This window comes from Ictalurus punctatus, chromosome 8 (genome assembly GCF_001660625.3).
Source record: "Ictalurus punctatus breed USDA103 chromosome 8, Coco_2.0, whole genome shotgun sequence".
NCBI classification, from domain to species: domain Eukaryota; kingdom Metazoa; phylum Chordata; class Actinopteri; order Siluriformes; family Ictaluridae; genus Ictalurus; species Ictalurus punctatus.
In genome coordinates this window covers 20,896,303-20,922,668 of record NC_030423.2, presented here as the reverse complement: position 1 = coordinate 20,922,668, position 26,366 = coordinate 20,896,303, and the positions used below count along the sequence as shown (strand labels likewise).

The window sequence follows — 26,366 nt, the reverse complement described above, 5'->3', positions numbered from 1 at the left end:
AGTGTTTTTTATTTCCACAAAGATAAAAATGTGAACGTTCTAATCATATAATTTGCTAATCATTGTGTGTAAATTTTGTTACCTTCTATCATTTTATCATGAAAGCAAGAGTTGGTATTTTTGTTTCTTTGTCTCATTTTTCATGATGTGACTGAGGTAATACCGCAATTAAATTTAATTAATTTAATTAAAGGTTAAATGATTGGGAAAAAAAATGAACTAAAAAAAATTTCTCCTTGACAAACAATAAATAATGTAGGCGAATTCTTAACTGTCAAAATATAATTAATAATAATATGAATACTGATGATCAGGGTTATTTAGTAATTTAATTCACATACTTTTCCTTTGCTGTTAGTTTGTTACTCTTAGTTTGCGAGTGTTTAAATGTTATAGCAAGTGAAAACAGGGTTATTGGACACAGACTGTGGAGCCCTGAAAAAGTATTCAGTGATATTTTACTGGCTCCTTTCTCTTGGTTTATAAATAATGGTGTAACTCCGTTAGTGTGCCATCCGGGTCACAGCACCAATTTGTTAGAATTTCAGCAGCAGTGAGTCAGAAACCAGGAGACTGGTGTTGATCATCAGACTCTTATATCATACCAAAGCAAAAGACGTGAGAAATAAAGCATCTTCAGAAACAGCCTAGACATAACCATAAATTTCCATTTGATTGCATCAATCTGAAATAGTGCTCTCAACCCACAGAAAATAATTTCATCTGAAAGTCATGCAGTTTTGTTCTTTTTTCTAATTTGTCAGGCTCTGGAAAACCCAAAAATGTAAACTGTAAAACAAATGACACATTCAGCATGTAAATGACTTGTAAGAAGCTTGCGTTTGTTTAGAATGTTTGCAAATTATTTGACCATCAATTATGCAGCCTGTGTGCTTTAGTAAAATTTACTAATGTTCAGGAGGAGCGAGAGAGGCCGCGGCCACAGTTCCCAGCACGTTTTGGCTCCTCTGTGGACAATATCTCAGAGTCTCTAACCAGAAGCATCATTAACAAATTTGAGAAGATCAGGACTTATGAAGGACAGCGGCTGCCCATGTCACCATCAGGTTAGTAGTGTTATGGTGCATTTAGAAGTCTTGTGGCACTTAATTAAATGTGCGTGCTGTTATAGAAAAAATAAAGAGTTAAACATCATACATTTTATTTGTTTAAAATTACACTTAATGTTGTGTAACATTGAAAACAGTTTGTCCTGAAGACTTTCCCTGGGAGGAAAACTTGAAGGAGCAGCTTTACCCCAAAACACTGACACTGGAGACTCCTTCCATGAATGTTAAATAAACACCTCCTTACACTGAAAAAAAAACTCCACCAGAGCAACATTTATATGTTTTTCCTTGTTAAATAACAGTACTTTTATCCTTTATACTGTAAGTCCTTGTGAATGAGCCGTTACTATAGAAACAATACTGTAATAGAAACATATTAGAAAAGCACTGTGGTATAAATAGCATTTAATGATGTTGGGTTTTTTTTTTTTAACCTCACTGGATTCTAGTTCCTTAGCTGATGATGATTTGAAGTAAATCCTCATTTATGGCTTATTTGAGATCATAAAGAATCCATCACTAGTCTATTAAACAATATACAAAGGCAAAAATCTGTATCACTTCATCTGTAACAGTGAAGGCTTCCTGAAAGTTGGTTTGTTATAAGTTAAGCGACAGTATGTGACCCGTACTAGTAAGTAAACCATTAAATCACGAAAGTTCAAACTCCAATGAACTGGAGCAGTCAGTTGCTTAGTTTCAACCTTTCGCAGGCAGTGTAAAAAAAAAATTACATGGACTGGCCAAGGAATCCAAATATTTAAAAAATTAAGCAAAAAAAGTTTAGGCAAATATTTAGGCATCATATTTATTTATTCAGACCAGCTGAAGTTTTTATTCTGAACTTTCCACTCACAGAATTCATACTAGTTGCACTGTGGTAAGAAATGAGAAAAAGAACCTAGAAAATCAACAACTGACTATATCATTCATTCCACCCATTCATTGTAATGAACCAGTTCAATTTGATTGACTAGTTATAACTAATTAATTATAACAGATTATAACTATAATAATAGTCCAACTGAAAGGAGTTAATAATGATCTCCACTGCCATCATGGCATTAAAGTAGAAGCTTAAACACCCCAGATAAACACCTAGATTCAGCTGAATTTACATCTTCTCTCTCTGCCTCCTGACTAACAGCTGCGCTCAAGCACTTTCGGAGCCAGCTCACAGAGTATGAGCAGGAGGAGATTATGGACTACACCGAGATCTGGTATCTGGGCTTAGACACCAAGAAGATTCAGGGCTGCCAGGGATCTACACAGAATTCAGGCTATGATGATGAACATGGCAGCTACCTGAAGGTAAACAGCATCATGGCATACACTCATTATACTCCTTAGCATAAGTAAATTTCACCAAAATGATTTTATTTACTTTATAACATTGCCTAGATTTTCTGGAGAGCTCACATTAGGTAAATAAGAGAGATGGCATAATACCACTTTTACTTTTCTGATACCCATACAATACCAAAACCTCAAGTATCAGCCGATATCGATACCCATCTGTTATTGTTTTCTTTAAAACAACTAAGTTTTATTTATGTTTTTCTTAATTGACACACTTAACAGTTAAAGTCTTTCACACAATATTCACTTACCTTGTAAATATAAAATGTATAATAAAGTATAACCGTTGCCATTTGTTAGAGGATCTGATATGTTTTCTCCAATATCCGATCCACTATTTTTTTTTGCTGGTATCAGCCCGATACCAATACTGGGTATCAGATTTGTACCATCTCCAGCCAGTTTATCAAACACGGCTGTAAATACTGTAAAAAATGGTCAGTCTGGCTTTAGCTGCTAACTAATTATGCTTTTCTTACACAGTGAATGTTATTGGTTACGTACCATAGAAAAATGAACATAATACCAGCTTTCAAATTATCTACATTAAACATACAATGTCGCTGACATTGTTTTGATGGTACGTAACAAAAGTTAACAACTTAACAAAACTCACTGAATGAATTTATGGTTTCAGAACCAATGTAAGCAGACAGTGATCAGTTGAGTCTAAAGCGACTATGGGGCTTGTGATTGGCAAATTCCATGACTTTACCTCATTTGATGAGACTAAAGGTGAATGATGCTTACGATTAAAGTTATTATTCATTCTTCCTTGTATTTTTATATTTTCTTTATTACATATTAATCTAAATGCAGATTCAATCATTAAATAGCAGTTCCTTTAAGGGAAATAGTATGTTGGTATCTTAATGCTCTACTGCATTAATTATTACACTTACATAAAAAAACAGTTTTTATGGATTTTCATTACTTGAATTAGTTCAAATAATCAAAAATATAAAACAATTTGAAAAAAGAAATGGGGGGGGGGTAGTTGATAAATTGTTGCAACAGTGTACAATGATGGAATGTATCATATAGTAAAAAATAAAAAATAACACAAAATGTATAAGACTACAATTCCAATTACTGCACTTTAAAGACTATAAGTTGCAGAGATTTTTGCCACATAGTAATCATGTAAAAGTTATATCTTCTAGAAAGGAATTACATTTGTAAAAAGTATGTGGATGGATTTACTCAAAATACATACAAAAATTAGATCCAAACATGCTTTGGGCAAAGTATCTTTTTAATTCTTTCTCTTGACTTATTAATTATTCTTTCTCTTGATGCAGAAAATGTAGAACATAAGGAGCAATTGCAAAATGTCTTAAATTACAACAGTTTTCTTTTTTTGAATGTGAATTTTTTTTAAATATACTATTAGAGAAGCCTAGCATCTTTTTTTGCTACATAGGCCTGTTTCAGTTCATGAATACACATACCACAGACCCATTATCACATGCTGTTGCCACATGGCAACAATAACATTTTACCATTTAATAAAGTACTCAAAATATATACTGATATACTGTACACTTGTTTGAATGACAAAATACAAATGTTAACTTATCTTAGACAGTGTTTAATTTTTTCCCTTTAACTAGTTTTGCCTAAGTATTGAAAAATTTATCAACGTTTGAGATCCCTCCGAGGATGACCTTCACCATGCCATGTGATTGCAGAAAAGGAAGTGCAAACAGCACTTCCTGGTCATCTGACATGGCATTTTTTGTTGCGTCAAAGTTTCGTATTATAACCTATCAAAAAGTGGAGATATGGCATATTGCAACACCGTGGAGTAAAGAGTTAATTGGTATGAAATGTTTAAATTAAATTTTCTCCTTTTTTACTTCTGGAGTTCAAGAGAGTTTAAAATGGTAGAACTTTACTTGTGCTTAAGCCGAAAGATTCAGAACATCCTGTAGTTTTCAGAATGATATATAATGCAAAATGTCAAAATATGACCATGTGAACCATGTGGGTTTTGCTAGAGTAGGGGAATATAGAGTGGGGGAAATAAATTAAACTATAATTTCCTGAGAATACATTCTCTTCAACATTCTCTCATAAATGCATGATTTATTAATGAGGAATAATGCTGTTGTTAGTTAGTATTAGCTAAATTAGTCTCTTTTTTTGTAATGTTTCTTAGTTATTTGGTGAACAAGGGACTAATTTACCAACATTAGCTAAAATCAGTGTGTGATTTAAGGTGGCTTTTTCTTTTGTGAATCTTTCTTGTTAAGTTCAAGAGCTTAGACTTTAATTTGAAGCTGTACTTCAGTGTTTATCAGAGTATTTCTTTTGATGCATAAGTGCACTTTTATTTGAGTAAAGAATCTGGGTACCTCTGTTCATGACAGACTCTGGCTACTACACAAAACACTGTGTACTGACTGACACACTGACTTTGAACTCCACCTCATGAGAGAAACAGAGAAATTGCATTACAGCACAAGACTTGCTAAACTCCTGCCAGACCCTCATGTGAACTGTCCTCCATGAATGCGCTGTCTGATACTGAGACATAATTTCAACATGTGCCTTCTGCATTATTTAACACTTTGGACCAGTTCATACAGCACATGTTCGTCCCTCAGAACACTAATCCAGACAGGGCAAAAGAATTTGTCAGTAGGTTCGTCTCATTCTGGAAATAATAAATGGGACAACTATAGTAAAGGCACAGTGGTGGACTTTTTCTGTCTCATTTTTACACACCTTATCCCACTGCTATCCCACAAAGGGCTGTGACAATGGCCAGACCACAGCCTGTATGGAGACTTGTGCATGAATTACAAGGAATACGCGAAGTAGGAATGAACTTTATCGAATATCCATACAGAAATTAAGAGTTGGGCTGGGACTTAAGAGCGGGAGTTAAATGTAGACCGATACAAAGTTTGGGTACACTATAAAAAATGTATGTATATTTTACAGTAACTTGCTGGTAACCTGGGTTGCTAGTAAAGTATTGTAAAATTTACAGTAAACAACTGCAAAGTACTGTAATATTATACATAGCATAAAATAACACAATCCAGTACATTTGATCATTTGGCAGATGCAAGAAACAACTGAGCTACAGATTAAGGGTCTTGCTCAAGGTCCCAACCATGGCAGGTGATTTAACCACACAACCTTTTGATCTGCAACTCAAAGCCTTAAACACTGAACCACCACAACTAGCTCAACTTGCGTCCATTGATTCAACCACATCTACCATTAAATTAACTCCACTCTACTCCACTCCACTCCACTAAGAGTGGACTAGGTGGTCTAAGCTTTGAGTTACAGGTCAGGAGGTCATGTGTTCAAATCCCAGCATCATCTAATTGGGTCCATGAGCAAGACCCTTAACCTTAAACTCTGTTGTATCCTGCATCAGGGAAATGAGAAAATATACTGGACTGTGTGTTATTTTATACTATGTAGGACATGTTTACTGTAAATATGTTTTACAGTTGTGTAATGTACATCTACAGTACAATTTGTACAGTGCTAACAATACAGATATAAGGCAGTAGAATCAGAATAAAACATCCATCCATCTTCTACCACTTACTCCTTTTTCAGGGTCACAGGGGAACCTGGTGCCTATCCCAGGGAGCATCGGGCACAATCACATACACACTCACACACTACGGGCACTTTAGACACGCCAATCAGCCTACCATAAATGTCTTTGGAGGAAACCAGAGTACAGCACGGGGAGAACATGCAAACTCCACACACATGGCCCCGGTGGGAATCAAACCCCAGACCCTGGAGGCGTGAGGTGAACATGCTAACCACTAAGCCACTCAGAATCCTTGTTTCTGAAAACCAGAACAAACCAGAACAAAACCCTATTTGTTCTTTTGCCAATTCTCTCAGTCTAGCTAGCTCTCGTCTATCACATATCAGCTACCAACCGAGGATTGTTAATTATAGCACGTGACACAGGGCAGTATACTATTTTGTACTATTTTATACACTATATACGCTCTTCCACATACATGAGCTCACAGATACCCATGATTGGTTGGTGTCACTCTGATTAATAAAAGGGAGCAACAATATCTCTTCCACCCAGATAACAAGGCTGATTACACTCTGTTGGTCTCCCAGTCATAGATAGCTATGCCGTCATTGGACTTGCGATCTTCGCATGGTAGAACGAACGCTTTTCTTTTACGCAACTCTGGAGCCGAGTACTTATTTGGTGTGGAAATAAGAAGCAGGTGCTAGTAATCAGGAAAGGCAGAGTGTTAGGTGTGCACTGCCAAATCTATTTTTTTGTGCAGGCGCAGGAGTAACTTAGCTGTATAACACTGGGTGTTGCTAATTTAATTCGATATGAACATTGGTTGGAATGTTACTACCTCTCATAACCGTCCTAATGACGCAGATATAGTTTTTCTGACATCACGCAAAGCTGTAAAAGTCTTTGACATTTCTTACACCCGAGTTTAATGGATGACACTATCTATATCTCGCCTCAACGTAAATAGTTCTTTACCCAGCTACTAGCTAAATATAGATGCTACTTTCTTTTGAGAACAAATTGATTGTAGCTTCTAAATGTGCTACACACATTTATAGCATTATACACTGAATATCATTAATTATAATTTATAGAATCAGTAGAAGGTCTTACAAACATTCTTTGCCAAACTTACACTATATGTCTAAAACCCATATGAGCTTATTGAACATACTATTCCTAAAGCAAGGGCATAAACATGGAGTTTGTCCCTCCTTTGCTTCTATAACATCTTCCACTTTCTTGGGAAGGTTTTCCACTACTGTAGATGCTGGAGATGTTGGAATGTAGATGTTGGAATGTTGCTCATTCAGTCACAAGCTCATTAGTGAGATCAGACACTGATGTTAAGCGAGAAGGTCTGGGGTGCAGTTGGCATTCCAGTTCATCCCAAAGGTGTTATGTGGGGTTGAGGTCAGGGCTCTGTGCAGGAGACTCAAGTTCTGCCACACCAACTTTGGCAAACCATGTCTTCATGGAGTTTGCTTTTTGCACAACGGCATTGTTACGTTGGACTGGGTTTGGGCCTGTTAGTTCCAGTGAAGACAAATCCTAATTCTAGAGCATACAAAGACCTTTTAGACAATTGTGTGCTTCCAACTTTGTGGAAACAGTTTGGGGACATTTATGGGTGTGATGGTCAGGGATCCACATACTTTTGGTCATGTTGTATATTTCTTAAATGCTATCTCAGCAAGCTGGTTATTTCTACCACTAACACTGACATTTGTTTTGATTGGATATCACCTGGCCTGTTGATAAAGTACTCATTTTAACCCAGCCTCTCTTTGTCAGGTTACCACCCCATAGATTGTCAGAAAAACAGATTGTCACAAAAAATCTTATGAAATACCAAAAATACATTTGCTGCACCAAGATCATTCATTTTCAGTAAGTGCTTTTTTCTGGTCAGGGTTTTGGTGGATCCAAGAGTATGATGGGAACATTGGGGGTGATGTGGGAGTACACCCTGAATGGAATTCTAGTCCATCTCAGGCACCATTCACACCTAGGGTAATTTATCTTAGCTAATCTGCCTACTGACATGTTTTTTGGGAGGTGGGAGGAAACCAGAGAACACAAGGATGTGGACATAGGGAGAACATGCACTGTGCTACCTCAACACCAAGCTCTTATGCCTTATTTTTGCTTTTGCACTATGATCACAAAAATAGGGCCTATAGTCTTCCTGCCAGATGTAGACTGAAATAGCTGTGCTTTGGCTATCCATAACTGAGACACGACTCTTCTTCCTAATATGATGTGTGTGCAGGTCCTTCACGACCATATCGCCTACCGCTATGAGGTCCTGGAAGTGATTGGGAAGGGATCTTTTGGACAGGTCCTCAAATGTCTGGATCATAAGACAAATGAGATGGTGGCCATCAAGATCATTCGCAACAAGAAAAGGTATATATATATATATTTTTAAAGTTCATGAATTAAGGAGGACAGCAAAACATTATTTGAATGTTATGATTTTAAGTACATTTTTCTAAATGTAATTCAAAAAGCACACTAATCCAAAATCATTTGATAATTGTAATTTACTGGTATATTCACTGGCATATGGATATTTTGATTATTTCTTACCAGTTTCAATTGTTTTTGTGGCCAGAAATGAATGTTCCTGCGCTGTGGGTGAAATGGTACAAAAGTGGGTGTGGCATTTGAAACTGCCAGAGCAATGATACTTTAAAATTTATTTTGAGCTACCATTACCTCCAAACACACAAATTTCTTTTTGTAATCATCAACATAACTGGCTAAAACTTTATCTGGAAGCTATGGCTAAAGCTATGGTTTAGATTTGTTGGCAATATTGTTGCACCATTTTAGTTGTATGACAACACAATTTTTTCCATAAGGTTAATCCAGCTGGGAATGCATTAGTAATGTTTTAAGACTATTGTAACGCTCCATGTTTTCTGAACATTACAGGAACGTTGATTTTATAAAATTACAGCGTAACTTTCTAACTTTCTAACCCTGTGGGATAAATGACAAATTTCGGTTAGCAGAACGTTACATTTTTGTTTTCTAGATGGTCTCAATGTTAGTGCATAACATTTATAAGTGTTCCTATAATGTACTTCCAATTTGTTTTATCAGCAGGAACAATAACTCTAATGTTTCAGTATTGTTTGTTTTTGTTTAACTGGGAACGTTGTGTGAGCTTTGAAAATCAAACTAACTAATCAAACTATTAGCATAGCTGATGTCTTCAGAACATTGCAGCAACATAATTTTTTATATTTTTATACTATAAAATAGACATGTTGCTCAGAGTTTTCTCAAATTCAGATTAGCAAAATGTTTTCTGTATGGTACAGTTTGAAGAAAGTTTGTTTGGTTTCTCGAACGTTCTGAAAATTCTCAGAAGATTTTCATCTGAAGTTTATAAACATTTGTAAAACACTGTTTGTTGGACAGTTACACAAGCACTTTCAGAATATTATGTCCTGTCTAATTGGGAATGTAACATGAACAACATTCTAATAACATTGCAAATCAAACAATAATTATGCTGCACACCTTTACCATTTTAGAACTTCTGGAATGCACTACTGAATGTTCTAATAATGTTTGCATGTTTTCAGAACACTGCGGCAATATTTCTTTCAAACACTGTCAGAACATTAACTGCCTGAGCATGTGCCTAAGCCACAGGTCACCATGACAAGCGGAGAGGTGTTAAAAGATACCTGCCCATATCACTTTACCTTTCTTTGGAAGCTTTTCAACCTGCATCACGCCCTCTTGAATTGATGGAGATGACATCAGGCTTACCACCTTTTAATAATTCAACAGACAAAATGAGAGCTTAGTGGCTGCCTCATCATCACACCACTGTGTCTGACTACATGACTGTGGACTTGAACTCTATAAGAAGATGGGGAGGATGCAGTGGCATAAGGTCTTACGGGATTATTGTACTAAAAGGGACTGAATTAGCTGATTATGATTTTTTTTTATTTATTAAAGAGCTATACATCATAAGTTTTATCCAATTATAGTTACATTTAATGTTCTGGAAAGTCCACAAAACAAGTTCCTGTTATCACTTACATTATAGCAGCTATAATGAGTTACTCGCTCACTTCTCTCACTTTTCATGAATTTAACAAGACAGATAAATGCACATTGTCATGTTACAGAGAAGCCATGAAATGCGTACACCACTGAAGACTTTCCTGTGTCAGAAAATGTACAGCTTAACCTCTGACTATTACAAAGCGCTGACACTGGAGACTCCTTCCAAAAATGATAAATAAACGTCTACTTTCAGAAAACTTCAGCATATCAATGATTGTTCATGATTATATCCACCAGACAAGTCTCTATGAAAGAGCTGTTACTACAGAAACGATAACAAAGACTGAGGAAAACCAGTGCATTGATATAAACCTGTGATTTGCAGCTGCATCATTGTCAGAGCTGCTGTTATTAAAATTCAATCAACCTGACCAAACAGAATTGATCATTCAAGTGGTAAAAACGTTTCTTGATAAAATTATGATTTAAAATGCCATTCTGCAAAATCAAAGTAGTTTTCATATTTAATTTTCACAGCTTTATTCATGTGTCATAAACAAACATGTCTGTGCTGACATGGGTGGGGCATCTTGGTCTTAAATTGTGCTGACATTAACACCTCTTGGAATCTCATCTTAGCTCAGTCGCACGTCTAAAACTGTATGTTCCTAACTTCGTGCAAAGCCGTAAAAGTCCTGACACTTTTCTTACAGCCCGGTTTTGTGGATGTACTATTTATGCCGTTCCACTTCAACAGAAATAAGCTACTTCACCCAACTACTTGAAGAGCTAACTTTATTGGATATCACAGTAGCTAACCTTACTAGATCATATGTTTACTCTAACCCCACCTCTTTGTACAACTTTCTTTACAACTTTCTCAGCAAGTACATCATGAAAATACCAAAAATATACCAAGATATGTACCAGAATATACCAAATATATTAAAATACCATGAATTGAAGCGCTTTTAATTATCATGTTTCCAAAAATGAAGCTAAAAATGCTTAAACCATTTAATATGTGTGTTAACCCATTTCAGGCAACAGAATAAAAACAACTGCTGACTGGTTACATTTTGCTCTTAAAAGCCTAACAAGGTTAAAAGTAGCAGGGTTTTTAAAGCATAGAATTAGCAAATACACAAATGGTGTTAACTAATATCCATTCCAATGCCATAAGGCCATTAAAGACATTATAAGGATTTACTTAAAGTGTATTTTAATTTAATTAATAATGTACTTTCAATCCATAATTTGTGTACTTTGAAAGTGACCTCATCAGTCAATATCACAATATCACTGAAAATAAAGAACAAAGAATGAGAGAACTATCTTTTCTCCCTCCTTCCTTCTGATGTTCAGGAAATGTTGCATCTTCCTGTTTGTGAAATATTCAGATGTTTCATAGGAGTGGATGTGTTTAGGTAACAGGGTTGAGGGAATGTTGTGGGACTAAAATGTCAGTTTTTCATAACCTAAAATGGATGACTCGTGGAAAAGTAATTGTACGTAATTGTAAATGTAATATCAGTATGGCACAACAATCGTGGAGTCCTCCAACACAGTCATCTTATTTTTGTGCCTGCATTAATATACCCATAGCCACTGTATATGTTTTGCTGTTTTTTTGCTTGTGGTTTCTAGATTCCACCAACAGGCATTGGTCGAGCTGAAGATTCTGGACGCACTGCGGCGGAGAGACCGAGACAACTGCCACAACGTCATCCACATGAAGGAGTATTTTTATTTCCGCAACCACCTCTGCATCTCCTTCGAGCTCCTGGGGTGAGCAGCGCATCACATAAATGATTTTACTGACCTGAAACGTTTTTTTTTTTATTTTATGAATGCCAAGTCAATATGAGCAAAGTGGTAATGGAGTTAGGCAAGCCATTATCCTTTTCCGGTAATTTAGAGAGCCATGATGCAGACGAAGTGGGAGTCAATTACTGAGTGTCTGAGAGTACTTTTTTTTTTCTATCTATATCTAATAAATGGGAGAAATGACTTTTTTTTTTTTTTATCTCCATACAGTATATGACCACAGCTTTTGAAACCATTTTAAATTTCTCCAAAATGTTAACAAGAATTGGACAGGTTTCCTTTCCAGTGACAGCCTCCTAGATAAAGTGATCGATTAGCGCCTTGTGAGAAACAGCTCTAGCCTCGGGTGTCCTGACCTTCAAGAGTGAGACGTTTGATGTCCCGTCTCACGTTACTATCACCAGTTCCTTTACTTAATGCCTTGATTACGTGCTATCTCTTTTCGCGTCTACTCATGGTGTGAAGGCTCTGGTTACACTGGGCCAGAGTGGGTGCTCTTCACAGCTGTTGCGGTCCTCCTAACTGCCAAGATAACTTTTTCGACTACCACTCTCAACAAGGACTCATGCTAATGCTTAACAGTTAACACAGCATTTAGAGGGATTTCACTTTTATCTGTCAAATGTGCAGAATACAGTTAATTAGATTTGGCCCCAAGTCTGGAAACTTTGTTTCATGAGCTCTGGTCAAAGTTCTGTGAGTCTGTGCTACCCTCTAGAGGTGGAAAGAGGTCATGAAGGAACCTGGTGATAGGGTTGGACACTATTATGTGTCTACATGCTTATGCTACTCAAACATACTGTTAGAAAAAAAATCCAGAAAAAATATGCAGAAATGAATTTGTACTTTCATTGTGATTTTTGGTGATAGAACTGTAATCCAGACTGTTACTCTGACAGTTTTGACCCTTATTTCTTTCTTAATATTTTTTTTTCCCTAAATCAATCTTAATGAATCAACACAGAATAGTTGAATTAGATGGTTTTTGTAAAAATCCTATAGACATAAAAATACACGTTTCAATTTTACCCATGTACACTGGCCAGTGTCAGGTTTTTGAACAATCTTTTGGTTGAATTTCAAGAAACGGGTTCAAATACAATGGTCTAGAATTAGGAAATTATATAAGAGTTAGCCAATTTGGTATATGTGAACTGCGAATTTCTTTATTTATTAATGTTATTTGGAAAAAACTAGATGTAACTGGAAAAGACATATCTGAATCAGTCTACTTTCTAGCACATGGACATACAGTATATTTGTGTTACAGTTGATCACTGTCTAATATCAACTCTAAGACAAATCTAGGCTTTTGGTAAGTTACAATTTCACAGTATTGTACAATCTTACAGTAACTGCTTCACTAAACAAGTGCACTTTAATTTAACAAGGCACTCATTTTGAGTCCCATTAGAATCTGAGAGTAGCCAATGAGTCAATCCTTTAGGAACTTAGTGGAACACCTGAATAACTGGTGTTCCATGGGTAATTTTACCTATCACCTGAATAACTGGTGTTCCATGGGTAATTTTACCCATTACTGACTTTATTCATGGTCAGTAATGGGTAAAATAGAATTAAAAATGTAAACCAAAAACTCCAAGCTCTTTTGGTTGGCAGTGTACATGTTGCAATTTACATTTGTGAAATCATCTTATTCTTTATCTCTCAGTGCAAATAGACATCAGTAAAAGCAAAGTAGATGGCAGTCCAGCCTTCATTGAGATGAAGCATCCTTACAGGATTTCAGGATGCAGGATTCTGCATCACCAATAATAGATTAAAATTGATCCATATCCCAAATAATGCTATAAATGATCTATTTACTCTACAAATTAATATGTTAGTTTGATTGGGAAAGGAAATGATCACTGTTAGTTGTTAGCCTGGTGTCTAGTTTCACTCAAACTCTATAAGTCACAAAACAGCTTTATAGAAAACAGAAATATATAAAAACAGAAAACTGAAAATCCCAGATATGAATTTTACATTTCTAAATGTATCCCTAATGATAGATTTATCCCTAATTATCCCTAAGGATAATGATAGATCTAATTAATCTATCAAATGGATGACAAATTTAAGGAAAAACCAACAAGTGTCTTATTGAGGTGTTTCTCCAGTTCAGACTCTTCGAAAAGAGTTTCCCTCAGTTGGTGTTGTGATGACGGACGTACTGCAGAGAGTGTTCTCTTAACACGTCCATCCAAAATCTCACATAGGTTGAGATCTGGTCAGGTTGATGGCCATAGCATGTAATTTAAACCATTTCTATCTTCATCAAACCCCACAGTGAGATCTTGAGACCTATGAATGGGGTGGAGTCATCTTGGAAGAGACCACGCCCATCAGGATAGAAATGTGTCATCGTAGGTTAAAGGTGATCAGTCAGTCAACAGTACTGCATTATTGATTTGCAGTGACACTTCAATCAGAGCGGACACGTGGAGCCAAACCATGGAGGAAAATAAATTTATGCCCCCCTAGTCTATCACAAGCAGCTTATTTTTCCTTTCATTTCTCACCCACGTATATGTCACTCTTTTACATTACTTCACACTATGTTTTATCATCATTGCTTTCCTTTGTTTCCACACAGAGCAAATCTGTATGAACTGATCAAAAAGAACAACTTCCAGGGCTTCAGTCTGTCGCTGATCCGACGCTTCGCACACTCTTTGCTCAAGTGCCTGCAGATGCTCCACAGGGAGAAGATCATCCACTGTGACCTCAAACCGGTCGGTGAACACTTTCCTCCACTCTTCTCCACACTCAAGTGTTAATTAACGTTAGGACTTTTAATAATGTGTGTCTACTTAAGAACAGCTCGTTTTCTGTGTTAATTTTTCCACAAATTAAATGTGTTTTTTTTTATAGTCAAGGTGCAAAGGCTACTTAACTTTACACTTGAAGAATAATTATGGGATTATTAATCATATTCATAATCATAAACATATTAGAAAATATAAATAATTTTAAGTTTAAAATTGTTATTCCATTGGCAGATCATTTTGCTTCCTTCTGAAAATAAATACCTATAATAATAAGCAAAATGATCTACCAATGGAATAACAATTTTAAACTTAAAATTATATATTATTTTTGCAGTCTTTGGGGTGTTATATATATTTTTTTAGCTAGGAGAGCATAACTGTCAAGAAATATCATTAGGGTACATAAATTATGTACATAAACCTTAATGATGACTATTGTGCTTTTGTTGAGAACCTAGGACCTGCCCATGTATGCCCATTTTTTTGGTCTTGAAAATCATATATCTGTATCTCACTGTACTTTTTAGGAGAACATTTTGCTATCCCAGCGAGGACAGGGAAATATCAAGGTAGTTGACTTTGGATCAAGCTGTTACGAGCAACAGAGAGGTTAGAAAAGCTTTCTGCTAACATGCTAATATCTTATATCACTATACAGCTCCTCAGTCTCAATATAGTTCCTAAGAGAGATAATAGAGATTTCTAAGCTCATGTTATCACACACTTTAGCTTAAACCTTAATCATGGTGTTCCTGTGGTTCTGCCGGCAGTGTACACTTATATCCAGAGCCGTTTCTACCGCTCTCCAGAGGTGATCCTGGGCCACCCGTACAGCATGGCCATAGACATGTGGAGCCTAGGCTGTATCCTGGCCGAGCTTTACACGGGATACCCACTTTTCCCCGGGGAGAGTGAGGTCGAGCAGATCGCCTGCATCATGGAGGTCAGACTGTCTTAAAATGTTTACTGTTTTATTGAGCAGTTTTATCATTCAGTTATTCACTTGACATCATGTTATTCAGCAACTACTGTAAATTATTCAGTAACTACAGTAAACCGAATAGTGCAATTTGTACAGAGTTTTATGGTGTTAAGTCCCCATGAAGTGCCTTGAAACGTGCAGCATTGTTCAGTGTTTTGGGGTCATTTCCACTGAAACAAGATGTCAGGGCGGGACATATACAGTGGCTCCACCCCCTTTTTAAATAGCCAATAGCTTACCTCACAGCCCAGGCTAAGCTGTATGTGACAGTTAGTACCATGGAAACATGCCTATCACAAAACTGTGAGCTGGCACAAATACCTCCTCCTTCAAAGTGAATAAATTCAAGCCATTTCTTTCTTAACCAACTTAAAGTTGGAAAGCTGAATAAAACGCACACGTCCGAACAAGCAAAGACGCATTTACGACCCATGCTTGCTGATATGATTTCTCTCGCTCAACAACGGCAACTTCAGCAACATGATTTTTTATAATGTTAGGGGCGGGACACTTCAGATTCTAGAGAACATTTGATTGGACAGAAAATCTGGTGAGAAGCTGAAGTGCAGAATGAAGTCATCAAAATTGTTGATCTATATTGGTGGTTTTGAATTTTGTCAGTGTTTTGGAGAACAATAGCTTATAGATAACCTTAAGGCTAACATATTCATACTGAATGCCACAAAACTTCAATTTTGATTTCATGGAGACATTAATATAGAAGAGTTTCTAAAGAGTTTCAAAACATTTTTGCAAATCATTCCAGATTCATATGTCGATTGCCTCATTTCTTTTTTAATTGGGGGAAAAGACTGCTCTTTTGACTTATTTTTGAGTGATAAATCATACTAGCATAGTTCTACATGTAAAGTACTAGTACTACTAAAGGTTGTCAAATCTGGTAATATATTCTAATCAGAGTAATTGTCACTTGATATGGTGGCAGAATAATATTGTGTAGGGGCAATTATATTGTCACACAAATGTAGCTGGTTAATTAGGAATTTTATTTATGTTTGTGTAATACATACTATTAGCATTACAATATTCTATAAGGAAAGCATTTGATTTTAAGGGAATTACGTGTATTTATCTCAAAGAAAATTCTAAATAATATCATCGTTATTTTTTTTTTTTTAAATACAAAAGCTATGTTTTCACAATAGTCAGACTGTAGACGCCGGCGTCTACACCAAGAGGGGTGCTGAATAATCCGGTTAAATTGAAGGTTTTTGTTGCATAAGGAACGTTTTATTCACGCCCATGTAAAAAGTAATAAATGACAGTCACACTGACTGTTATTATATAAACTTCCTGAAGTTAAATTAGGAGTTCCTTAAAAAAAATTATCTAAAGACAAAAGTATTGTTTAGTAGAATTTAAATAAAATTCATATAATGAAACCTTTTGAAAACAAAAATATGCATTAATTTATTCAATTATATATATTTTTAAAAGCGGTAGAAATGTCCATGTTCAGGAATGTTGTTAATTCTTTATTTTGTAATGAAATCGTATTTATCTGGTGTTAATTTGAATATTTCTGTTTGTAGGTGATGGGTTTGCCTCCAAACGACTTTGTTCAGACTTCATCCAGAAGAAGGTTATTTTTTGGTATGTGTTTTCCGTTGATACTGTATGCGATGATCTTGGAACAGCTACTGATGCAGTGGATTCACTCTGGACTATATCATACGTTCAAACGGGTATTTCTTCTGTTGCTCATGCAGATTCAAAAGGAAATCCGCGAAACGTCACGAACAGCAAGGGGAAAAAACGCAGACCCAACTCCAAGGATCTTTCCACTATACTGAAGACCAACGATCCTCTGTTTTTAGACTTTATTAGGCGCTGCCTTGAGTATGTACATCTAAGACTGAATCAAATATGTTTTTTATTACAACTGCATGTTTATTCATTACTAAATTTGCAAATGATATTCACATGCAAACATATTTGCATGCATGGCTTTTAATGTTGCAGAGAACAGCGTGTACAATTATAAATATTTATAGCTTTTTTTATATTAGTATTTATAGTATAGTAATTATCCATGCTTTGTAGTGCATATTGTGTGCACAAGGCTAATCAGAAAGCACATTTTCAGGTTCTCAAATTTAAATGTTCTAGCACAAAAGGAAATGTAAAACCAGTCATTTTTACTCATGCTTCTGTGTTTTTTTTGTGGCAGGTGGGACCCCGTGAAGCGCATGACTCCAGATGAAGGCATGCAGCACGAGTGGATTCACGAGGGCCGGCTTAACAAGCTCCGCCCTAAAACACGACCAATCAGGAAACCAGGAGAGAGTGACAGCAACTATGAGTACAGCTACCGCAGGACAATCTCAAACAGGACTGGTAAAAGTCAACTTTGTCTGTTGTCAGTATCGGAGTTTATTAAATAATATATAAAACAGTTTGTACTGTTATGGGAAAATAATTAGTGACTGAGTGGAATGAAGTAAAGTTTTATTTACCAAGCTGAATTCTTTTCCTACAACAGCATAACATTTGCCAACACTAAAACCAATAACATGTTGTACTTTCTATCCATTTATAGTTACATTTAATGTTGTGGAAACAGTTAATTCCTGTAATCACTTACATTATTGCAGCTATAAATTGGAGACACTGAGGACTCATTCCATGTACAGTATTCTAAATGAATATCTCCTTACTGAAAACTTCCCCTTATCAATGTTTACACGTGGTTTTTATATCCGTTTATATGGAGCGTTCGCCAAACAAGTCCCTGTGTAAGAATTATTATAGAGGGACAAACAACAGAACCCTTATGGGTGCTAGTTGAAATGTTTAACCCTTTCTCACAGTGCATTGCTGTTCCATTTCACTTGTTGGGAATTTTCAGTCAATATAAACAAATTATTTTATCACTGTAAGTCTGTTATAAGATAAGTCAGGACACTGTTGGGTTTCTGTGTGTAGAGTATCGTGACTGTGTTTAGCTGCTGGTGAGCAGGGCAATGGGAAAGGGGAGGGGTGTAAGCCCCCTGCTGGGCAAACAATTCACACCTCTCCACAATGACATTGTTACAGAGATAAAATGAACAGCACAACTAAAGCATTTTTAATAGTTAAACACTGTATACAACTGTCACAACAAAATTATCATATTTAAACCTAGTAGGCTAGGTACAAAAATAAATCCTTATGAAAAACTCTAAGTGTCTGCTTAGTCATTAACCACTACTGTGGAGTGTGACATCACAATGAATTCAATGCCGAAATACCATTTTTTTGTCCTCTGATAAAAAGTTAACTTCATATCAAAGATGAATGCAACATGTTCTTTTTTTCCTCACACCACAGCAGAAAAGTCAGGCTCAGAGGACAGACTGAGGAGAGAAAACTCAGCCAAAGGAGGTAAAAGAGAGACAGCAGAACGCCTGCGACCGATAGGAGCATCTGCAGAGAAAGAAACCAGTGAGGGAGTGAGCAACACTGCAGAGAGCAAAGACAGCCGAGACAGCAAACCAGAAAGCCATCCACAGGGCAGCTCAGTGAGGAAATCAGACAGCGGTGAGCGCTCCGTCGAAATCAACATCCAACATCAGTCTCAGTCGGCATCAAGCACAGACTCAGAGGATCAGGAGCCTCACACTCTACCACCCATCCTTTAACTTCATTACTTTCGGATAATTCAGACGTTTGGTCAGTAATACCATGGGCAGTGACACTGAGTCAGAAGGTGTGTTTAGAGCATAGGTATACATATTAGAGACCTAGATAGCTAACAGAGTCTGAACTACTAACTTGAATAGACTTTTATTTATTTTCCTTGACTTTTAAATGTATTTTTCTTTAAGATGTACAACAGAATCAAAAGTACTAGTGGCTTTTTTTCTTTTCTTTTTTTTTATTTTATTTGAGGTTTCCAAGCTGAAGGTTAGTAAGATTGTGATGGAAAAAAATAACAAAATATATTAAGTTAAATGAAAACGCTCAACGTATAACTCTTTCCAGTGACTTTGTATGTAATGCTTAACACTGATAGCACACCACATTTTATTGTAGGTTACAGTTTGCTAGCTAGTTAGCGATTTGAAAGCTAGCGAGCAGCTCAGTAACTAGCTAGCTAAGTTTCTGGAAAATACGTTTGGAGTAAACCTGGTTACAATATAATAATCAGGGCAATTAAAAGAATGTAATAAGAGTTAAACATTTTAATAAGAAGAAAAAGAAACAGAAACCTTTTTTTCACAAACTACAGAAATGTAGCATGCTAAGACATAGCATTCACTGGAAAGTACTGGAAAGTATATTTTTAATGTTACTTAAAATCTAAACAGGTAGGCTATTTAAGGCAAATTATGAGCCTCATAGCTTTGTATACACTTTTAAACACAACAGTGATTTTTTTTATATGATTGAATCACCTCACTTGCTAGACAATACATGGATAAACTAGCATGTCTTAGTTTCATTAAGTGTTATAGCAGTAAAATACTTAACACAATTACTGCGACATGAAACGTATATGGTTTTGTTGCAGGAATACCTGGTATGACGTCAAATTTTTGGGGAAAGCAGGGAATATGTTTACGTTTGGTCCATTTACAGAACAGAAAGAGAACACCAATATGACAGCTTTGTGCTCGGTTATCTAGATCTCTAATTTACATACAGTATACTGTATAATATTCTGAGTCGTACAGATCTTGCGCTGATACTGTGATGTCCCTATGAGGTAGAAAACGCCTTTCTGGAAAAGGATCATTAGAAATCAAGTTACACTAAAACTTGCATCACTCCTATCCTGCAAGGTCAAATGGTCAGCGTGAGCCTTTAGCTACTTTTAAATGGTGTATAAATGGTACAACTTACTGTTACAAGAAAAGAAAAGAAAGCACATTACTAGCTTTAACACTATATCTCAGCACAAAAAGGTAATCCATCAGTTAATCCTGCGAATTCCACTCGGAAAACCAACACATCCTTCTGTGTTACACTGCATCATGGGAATATCTCCCACCAGAGTCTTATTGCCCTTGTGGTTTTTATATACATGTGCTTATGGACATTTTTTTTTACACAAAATATTGTTCATACTACTTTTCCTGGAGTTCAAGCTGAATACCAAAGGAACTATAATGTACAATATTGTCTGCATGGTTTAAAACAGTTGATATTCTGTTTCCACTTTACTTCTTCTCTTTTTTTTTTTGGTTAGATTACTTTTTGCTTTTAGGAAAAGTAGTGCAATGAGACTGAGCCAAAGAGATCACTGAGAGTTATTGAGAGTTCTTAAGAGTGGTTGTTATTTGTGTTCCTAAGGAAGCAGGAAGGCCTGATATGCAACAACACCTATATTATTTGTTCTGAATGTGAATGATTTGATCTGATTTGATAAATGAACTTAAGACATGATGATCAGGGGTGGACATATCACTAGGCTGAGCGCCCAGGACATGCAGATTGTGTGTTCAGGATAGTAGTGTTTTAATTTGGCATCATTCCATAATTAGGGTGCCATTAACCCTCTCAAAAAATCCATGCATTTAACCATGCAACCCATCCCAGGCAACAATATCTAATTTTCTACAAGGTGTTTTTGCTGATGGCAGCATTTTCCCCTTAAATGAGTAACAGGGTTGGATTTTTAGCATGGAATTAGTAAACACAGAGAATTTACATAATTATAACATTATAATACACATAATACATTATAATTACAAAAATAACATTCTAATACCTTACTTAAAATATTTTTTATTAGTAATTTACTTTCAATCTATATTTTGGATAACACAATTGTATGTTGGGGCAAGGTGGATTAGCGGTTAGCACGTTTACCTCGCGCCTCTACGGTTGGGGGTTCGAATCCCACCTCTGTAAGGTGTGTGCTGTGCTTGCATATTCTCCCCCTGTGCTTCGGAGGTTTCCTCTGGGTACTCTGATTTCCTCTCCCAGTCCAAAGACATGCATTGTAGGCTGATTGGTATTTCCAAATTGTTCATAGTGTGCGATGGGTTGGCACCTCGTCTAGGGTGTCCCCCACCTTGTGCCCCGAGTTCCCCTTGGATAGGCTCCAGGCTCCCCGTGACCCTGTGTAGGACAAGCTATATGGAAAATCGGTGGGTGGATGGATGGACAATTGTACATTTTAAAGTGGCCTCATTGGTCAATATCATCAATCAATATCAATACACTATTTAAAAACTATTTTCCCGTAACCTTCAGGAAATTCAGAAGTGTTCAAAAATTCCATTGGGGTAAATGTGTTCAGGTAACAGGCTTGTGTGTATGTTGTCGAATTAAAATGGGCATTTTTCATAATCTGTAAGGGATGGGACTTGTTGATAAGGATGTTTCAAGCATGACATGTTCAATCAATTCAGACAAAACATATTTTTGAAGTATTTTTATGGTTATACAGTACTTTGAGGTAAAAACAAGCAAAATGCTGTTTTCTGTAGATAAGTGCTATAGATTTTGTAGGTTTTTTAAATGGTTTAGGTTATTTTTTCTGAAACATGCACCGAGGTTGCTATAAAAGACACTTACATTAAAATGTTTCCATTTACTTTTAAAAATGTTAAACTTTTCACATTACCTCACATATGTGTGATATTTTAAGCAGTAACATCAGTGGGATGCAAATGGCACTCATTTACAAAGGTAAACCCAAGCAATAAAGGAGGTTGGTCTCGAGAGTGACCACTGAAGAGTTGATCATAGTGCATGATCTTAAAAACACCAAAGGCGTGACATATTTGCTCCTTATAACTGGCTAATTTGAATTTATCTTACTCGGTCTAACTCTCTTTACTGCTGCTAGATGTCTCCTGATCCCTTTAAATCACAGATTTACCGTTTATGTTATCTATAGCATGGAAGGCCGCTGAGACTGCACCAGGTCAGGCTGACATCCTTATCAACATTTGATGCGCATATCTCCTACACTGTACTGTGAGTTCTGCCGGTTAATCTATCAAGGTTTTTACTTCTCCTTGTCTTAAGCAGTCCTCTGTATAACTTGGTAAAAATTTCATTTATTTGACAGTGTGACTGCTGCCTGCCTAAGCGATTGAATGTGTTTGTTCTACTCTTCTCCTGATAGTGAGGTGCTCGCTCTGCTCTAAGTCTGAGGAATTAAGGTTATTTGATAATAATGAACTTGTTTTTCTTATGTCAACTTGCCCTTTACACGTAGACCACAATTCATAGTCGCATCTCCGAGTTACATAAAGACCAGCATTATAAAATGAATCATATGCAATATAAAATAGGTAATAAGAAAATATAAGATTTTAAGTATTTAAAATATAAGTATTTTTCTGATTATTTTCCACACTCACCCAGTCGTAATCTAACTAGCACTTATAGGATGTGGACGCTTAGTGGTTAAGTAATTGGCCTCCATCTGAAAAGGTTGTGAGTTCAAATCCCAGGATTGCCAAACTGCTGCTGTTGGAAGACAGCGGGTTAGCAGCTCATTTTACTCTGTGCACTTTGAATGCATATGTACAGTATGTTTAAATGTAACACGATTTTTTTTGTTGCTTCATGTTTCATGGTGGAGTGACTCAATACTAGTGTGTGCTACTCGCCACCCTCCGTACTACACACATCACCAAGGATGTGTCCTGCTATACTCTAGGAACTTTTTGGCTAGTTGAATGAATAATTTACACTTTACGGCCAAACGTTTGTGGACATTTGACCTTTATCCCATATGTGAGCCTTCCACAAAGTTGGAATCACACCCCAGACCTCCTCTTCAACATCAGTGCCTGATCTCACTAATGCTCTTGTGGCTGAATGAACACAAATCCCCACAGTCATGCTCCAAAATTTAGTGGAAAGCTTTCCCTAACAAGGGGAACTATAACTGTAATTAAGGATGAATAAATCTGGAGTGGGATTGTCAGATGTCTCCAAACTTTTGGCCAATTGTACAGTTGTTTTATAAATCCGCAACACACAGTTAGACATGTCAAATGATGATAAACCAGAGCAAAAGACAAAACAGTACATACAACTGTTGTATAACTCCGCTAATAGCACGTCAGGTGAAAATAAAAACGTGACCATCAAAGACATTGAGAAAGGATAGGGAATATATAACACAGAATCTTCATCTCCCTGAGAATTTGAGTATTCATTTATTTTCTATAGCTAACTAGCTTGTTGTACATTGGGATTAAATTATGTTAGCCTGTACGTTTTGGCTATCGTAATGATTTGTCCATCCCTGAATGATGATGATGATGATGATGATGATAACGGAAGTATTGTGAAATTGTAATAATGATATTAAGAATGATGAAGGTAATGAAATGCACTGAAAATGTAATATAGTTTAGTACAACAGTATTTCATTATTAATATCGGTATGTGGATTGTATGTTATATGTGTGTATATATATATATATATATATATATATATATATATATATATATATATATATATATATCATACTTATGTATCTTTTTTTTTTGCCATGCACTAGATGTGTATGCCATCAGTTGATATATAATTAGACAAGGTTTTACTTGTTTATATCCTGTTCAAGTATTATAGAGGAAAGAAGAGAGCTTTACAGCTTTTAATTTTTTTTTTCTTTCTCTTGTGGTTGATATTTGTATCAGTGATTGTAAATCAGGACGACCTCTAAACTTGCTTGTCTGTATTACACTGATGCTTTACTAAAGTCAAACACTGCCATTAGCGACCGTGTGCTTTACATATTGTATTTAAATTAGAATGAGAGCAAGGTTCACAAACACAAATATTATCCTACGATGATTTATCACTTTCAGATGTGTAGACTCTTATGTTTGCCTTCTCAGCCACACTATTTGCTTTGCAAATACGACTTGGTGTCATTTGTGAAATATAGTTGTTTTATTTTTATGAGGTAAATAAACATTTTATAGAGATACTTTTTTTTTTGTTTTATGTTTGGATTGCTTTGTTCAAAGGACTCTGCAAATATACAGTTATCTGTTGCCCTTTGCTGCTTTTATTATGACTGAATTTTTAAGACATTGATATTGTGATATTGTTATCGTATCTATTCTTATCTTAATTTACGTCTTAAAAATTTCAAACAGGAAGGTTGAGGATGGGTAAGGTCTTAGATAAATGAAATCATCGCACCAACATGCACTGGGGCAGAAATGGCTTTAGTGTGTGACAAGCAGCGTTACTTTTACCACCCTGAAGTTTCAATAATAGCGTGTCCTGAAGTGTTTTATTCTTCTCATACCACAGCAATTTGCCATTATGATTGTTTTTTTTATTAATTAAAGAGCAACACATCACATTTTAATACATTTATATTTAATTGTGGAATATCTGCTATTCTTTTTGGTGAAGTTTTATCCCCCCAAATTTAATGAGCATAGCCATAGGAAGTGAAGCTTACTGTAGCCTGAGCAAGTAGCCTAAAGGATCAGAGAGTAGTGATCGGTTTTAAGTAATATATTTACAGTCACCCGGATGCATAAATCCTACACAAACAAGATAAACTCTCGATGAGATTTACTCAGAAACATGCACTCCACCCAGAGTGATAATATTTGCCTTTCCGACAAATATAATAATTTTGCAGAAAATACATACAGTTGCAATCAAAATTATTCAACCCCCATTGCAAATCAGGTTTATTGTCAAAATGTACAGACTTTCAGCTGTTTGCAATGAACAAATCAAACAAAAGCAATTGAAATAGTTCAACACAATGAATGCTTCAAGTGGTTTCCCCAAATTCAACTGAAAATGCAACTTATAATGACTTCTCCAGTCTCAAAATTATTCAACCCCTCAAAATCATATAAATAAGCCACAGAAGTTTTGGGATTCTGTTCTGTGCAAAAAAGTTCAGAAAACTGGAACTTTTCTGCACGCTGTATCAGTGGTATGTCTGGAGGAAGAAGAATGAAGAAAGAACACTGTCCACAGTCAAGCATGGTGGTGGCTCGGTGATGCTCTGGAGCTGCTTTGCATCCTCTAGCACTGGAAACCTGCAGCGTGTGGAAGGCAAAATGGATTCATTGAAGTATCAGGAAATCCTAGGAGAAAATGTACTGCTCTCTGTGAGGAAGCTGAAGCTTGGGTATCATTGGACCTTCCAACAGGACAATGATCCCAAGCATAAGGGTGCCAATAATTGTTGCACACCTATATTTAACAAAGTTTTAAATATATATATATATATATATATATATATATATATATATATATATATATATATATATATATATATATATAGTTGTTTGATATCCATGAAAGCAGAATATTTTTGTGAATTTTTTTTCAACAAAAGATCAAAATGTTAAACAATAAACACAATTTTTCACTACCTTCTTTGCTCATATTTACCAAGGGTGCCAATATTAGTGGAGGGCACTGTAGTGTAATGAGGTAGGGAAGTTTGTGGCTGTGTGTGTGGTCTTAGATATACTTACAGTATTTATTGCAAGACACTACAGGTAGAGATATCAATGTTGTCATTTTTCAGATTTATAGATAAGTTCTATATCTATAATCTATCTATAACACATCAGTTTTATAGTATTTCACTGTTTTTGTCCACTTGCGACCATTGTACTATCTGAAACTTAGCAATTTTTGAGGAAGGTTTTATGCTCACAAATATCAGCTATCCCTGAATATCTCTTGAGTTTCCTTGTATCATATCAATATTTAGAACGATATTGCAGAGGAATTTCCCCAAATGTTGATAACTGAATGATGTTGTTTTCTTGGTTAAACAATAAAGAACTTGTTTTCCAACAAAATTGCAAGTAAAATTCTT

General features: G+C 35.9%; 1 protein-coding gene across 2 annotated transcripts in view; it reads left to right on the top strand.

The window, feature by feature from the left end:
* Positions 1 to 24,488, top strand: part of dyrk4 (dual-specificity tyrosine-(Y)-phosphorylation regulated kinase 4) — a 44,361-nt gene extending 19,873 nt beyond the window's left edge. For both annotated transcript variants that reach the window (XM_017473397.3, XM_017473398.3), the window contains exons 4-14: positions 920 to 1,067; positions 2,218 to 2,381; positions 8,237 to 8,373; positions 11,647 to 11,787; positions 14,426 to 14,564; positions 15,128 to 15,209; positions 15,371 to 15,543; positions 17,136 to 17,196; positions 17,313 to 17,442; positions 17,774 to 17,940; positions 18,913 to 24,488. In XM_017473397.3, coding sequence (XP_017328886.2) covers positions 920 to 1,067; positions 2,218 to 2,381; positions 8,237 to 8,373; positions 11,647 to 11,787; positions 14,426 to 14,564; positions 15,128 to 15,209; positions 15,371 to 15,543; positions 17,136 to 17,196; positions 17,313 to 17,442; positions 17,774 to 17,940; positions 18,913 to 19,223 — 1,653 coding nt within the window. In that variant the 3' untranslated portion in view covers positions 19,224 to 24,488. The remainder of the gene's footprint in view (positions 1 to 919; positions 1,068 to 2,217; positions 2,382 to 8,236; positions 8,374 to 11,646; positions 11,788 to 14,425; positions 14,565 to 15,127; positions 15,210 to 15,370; positions 15,544 to 17,135; positions 17,197 to 17,312; positions 17,443 to 17,773; positions 17,941 to 18,912) is intronic.
* Positions 24,489 to 26,366: the final 1,878 nt, after the last annotated feature.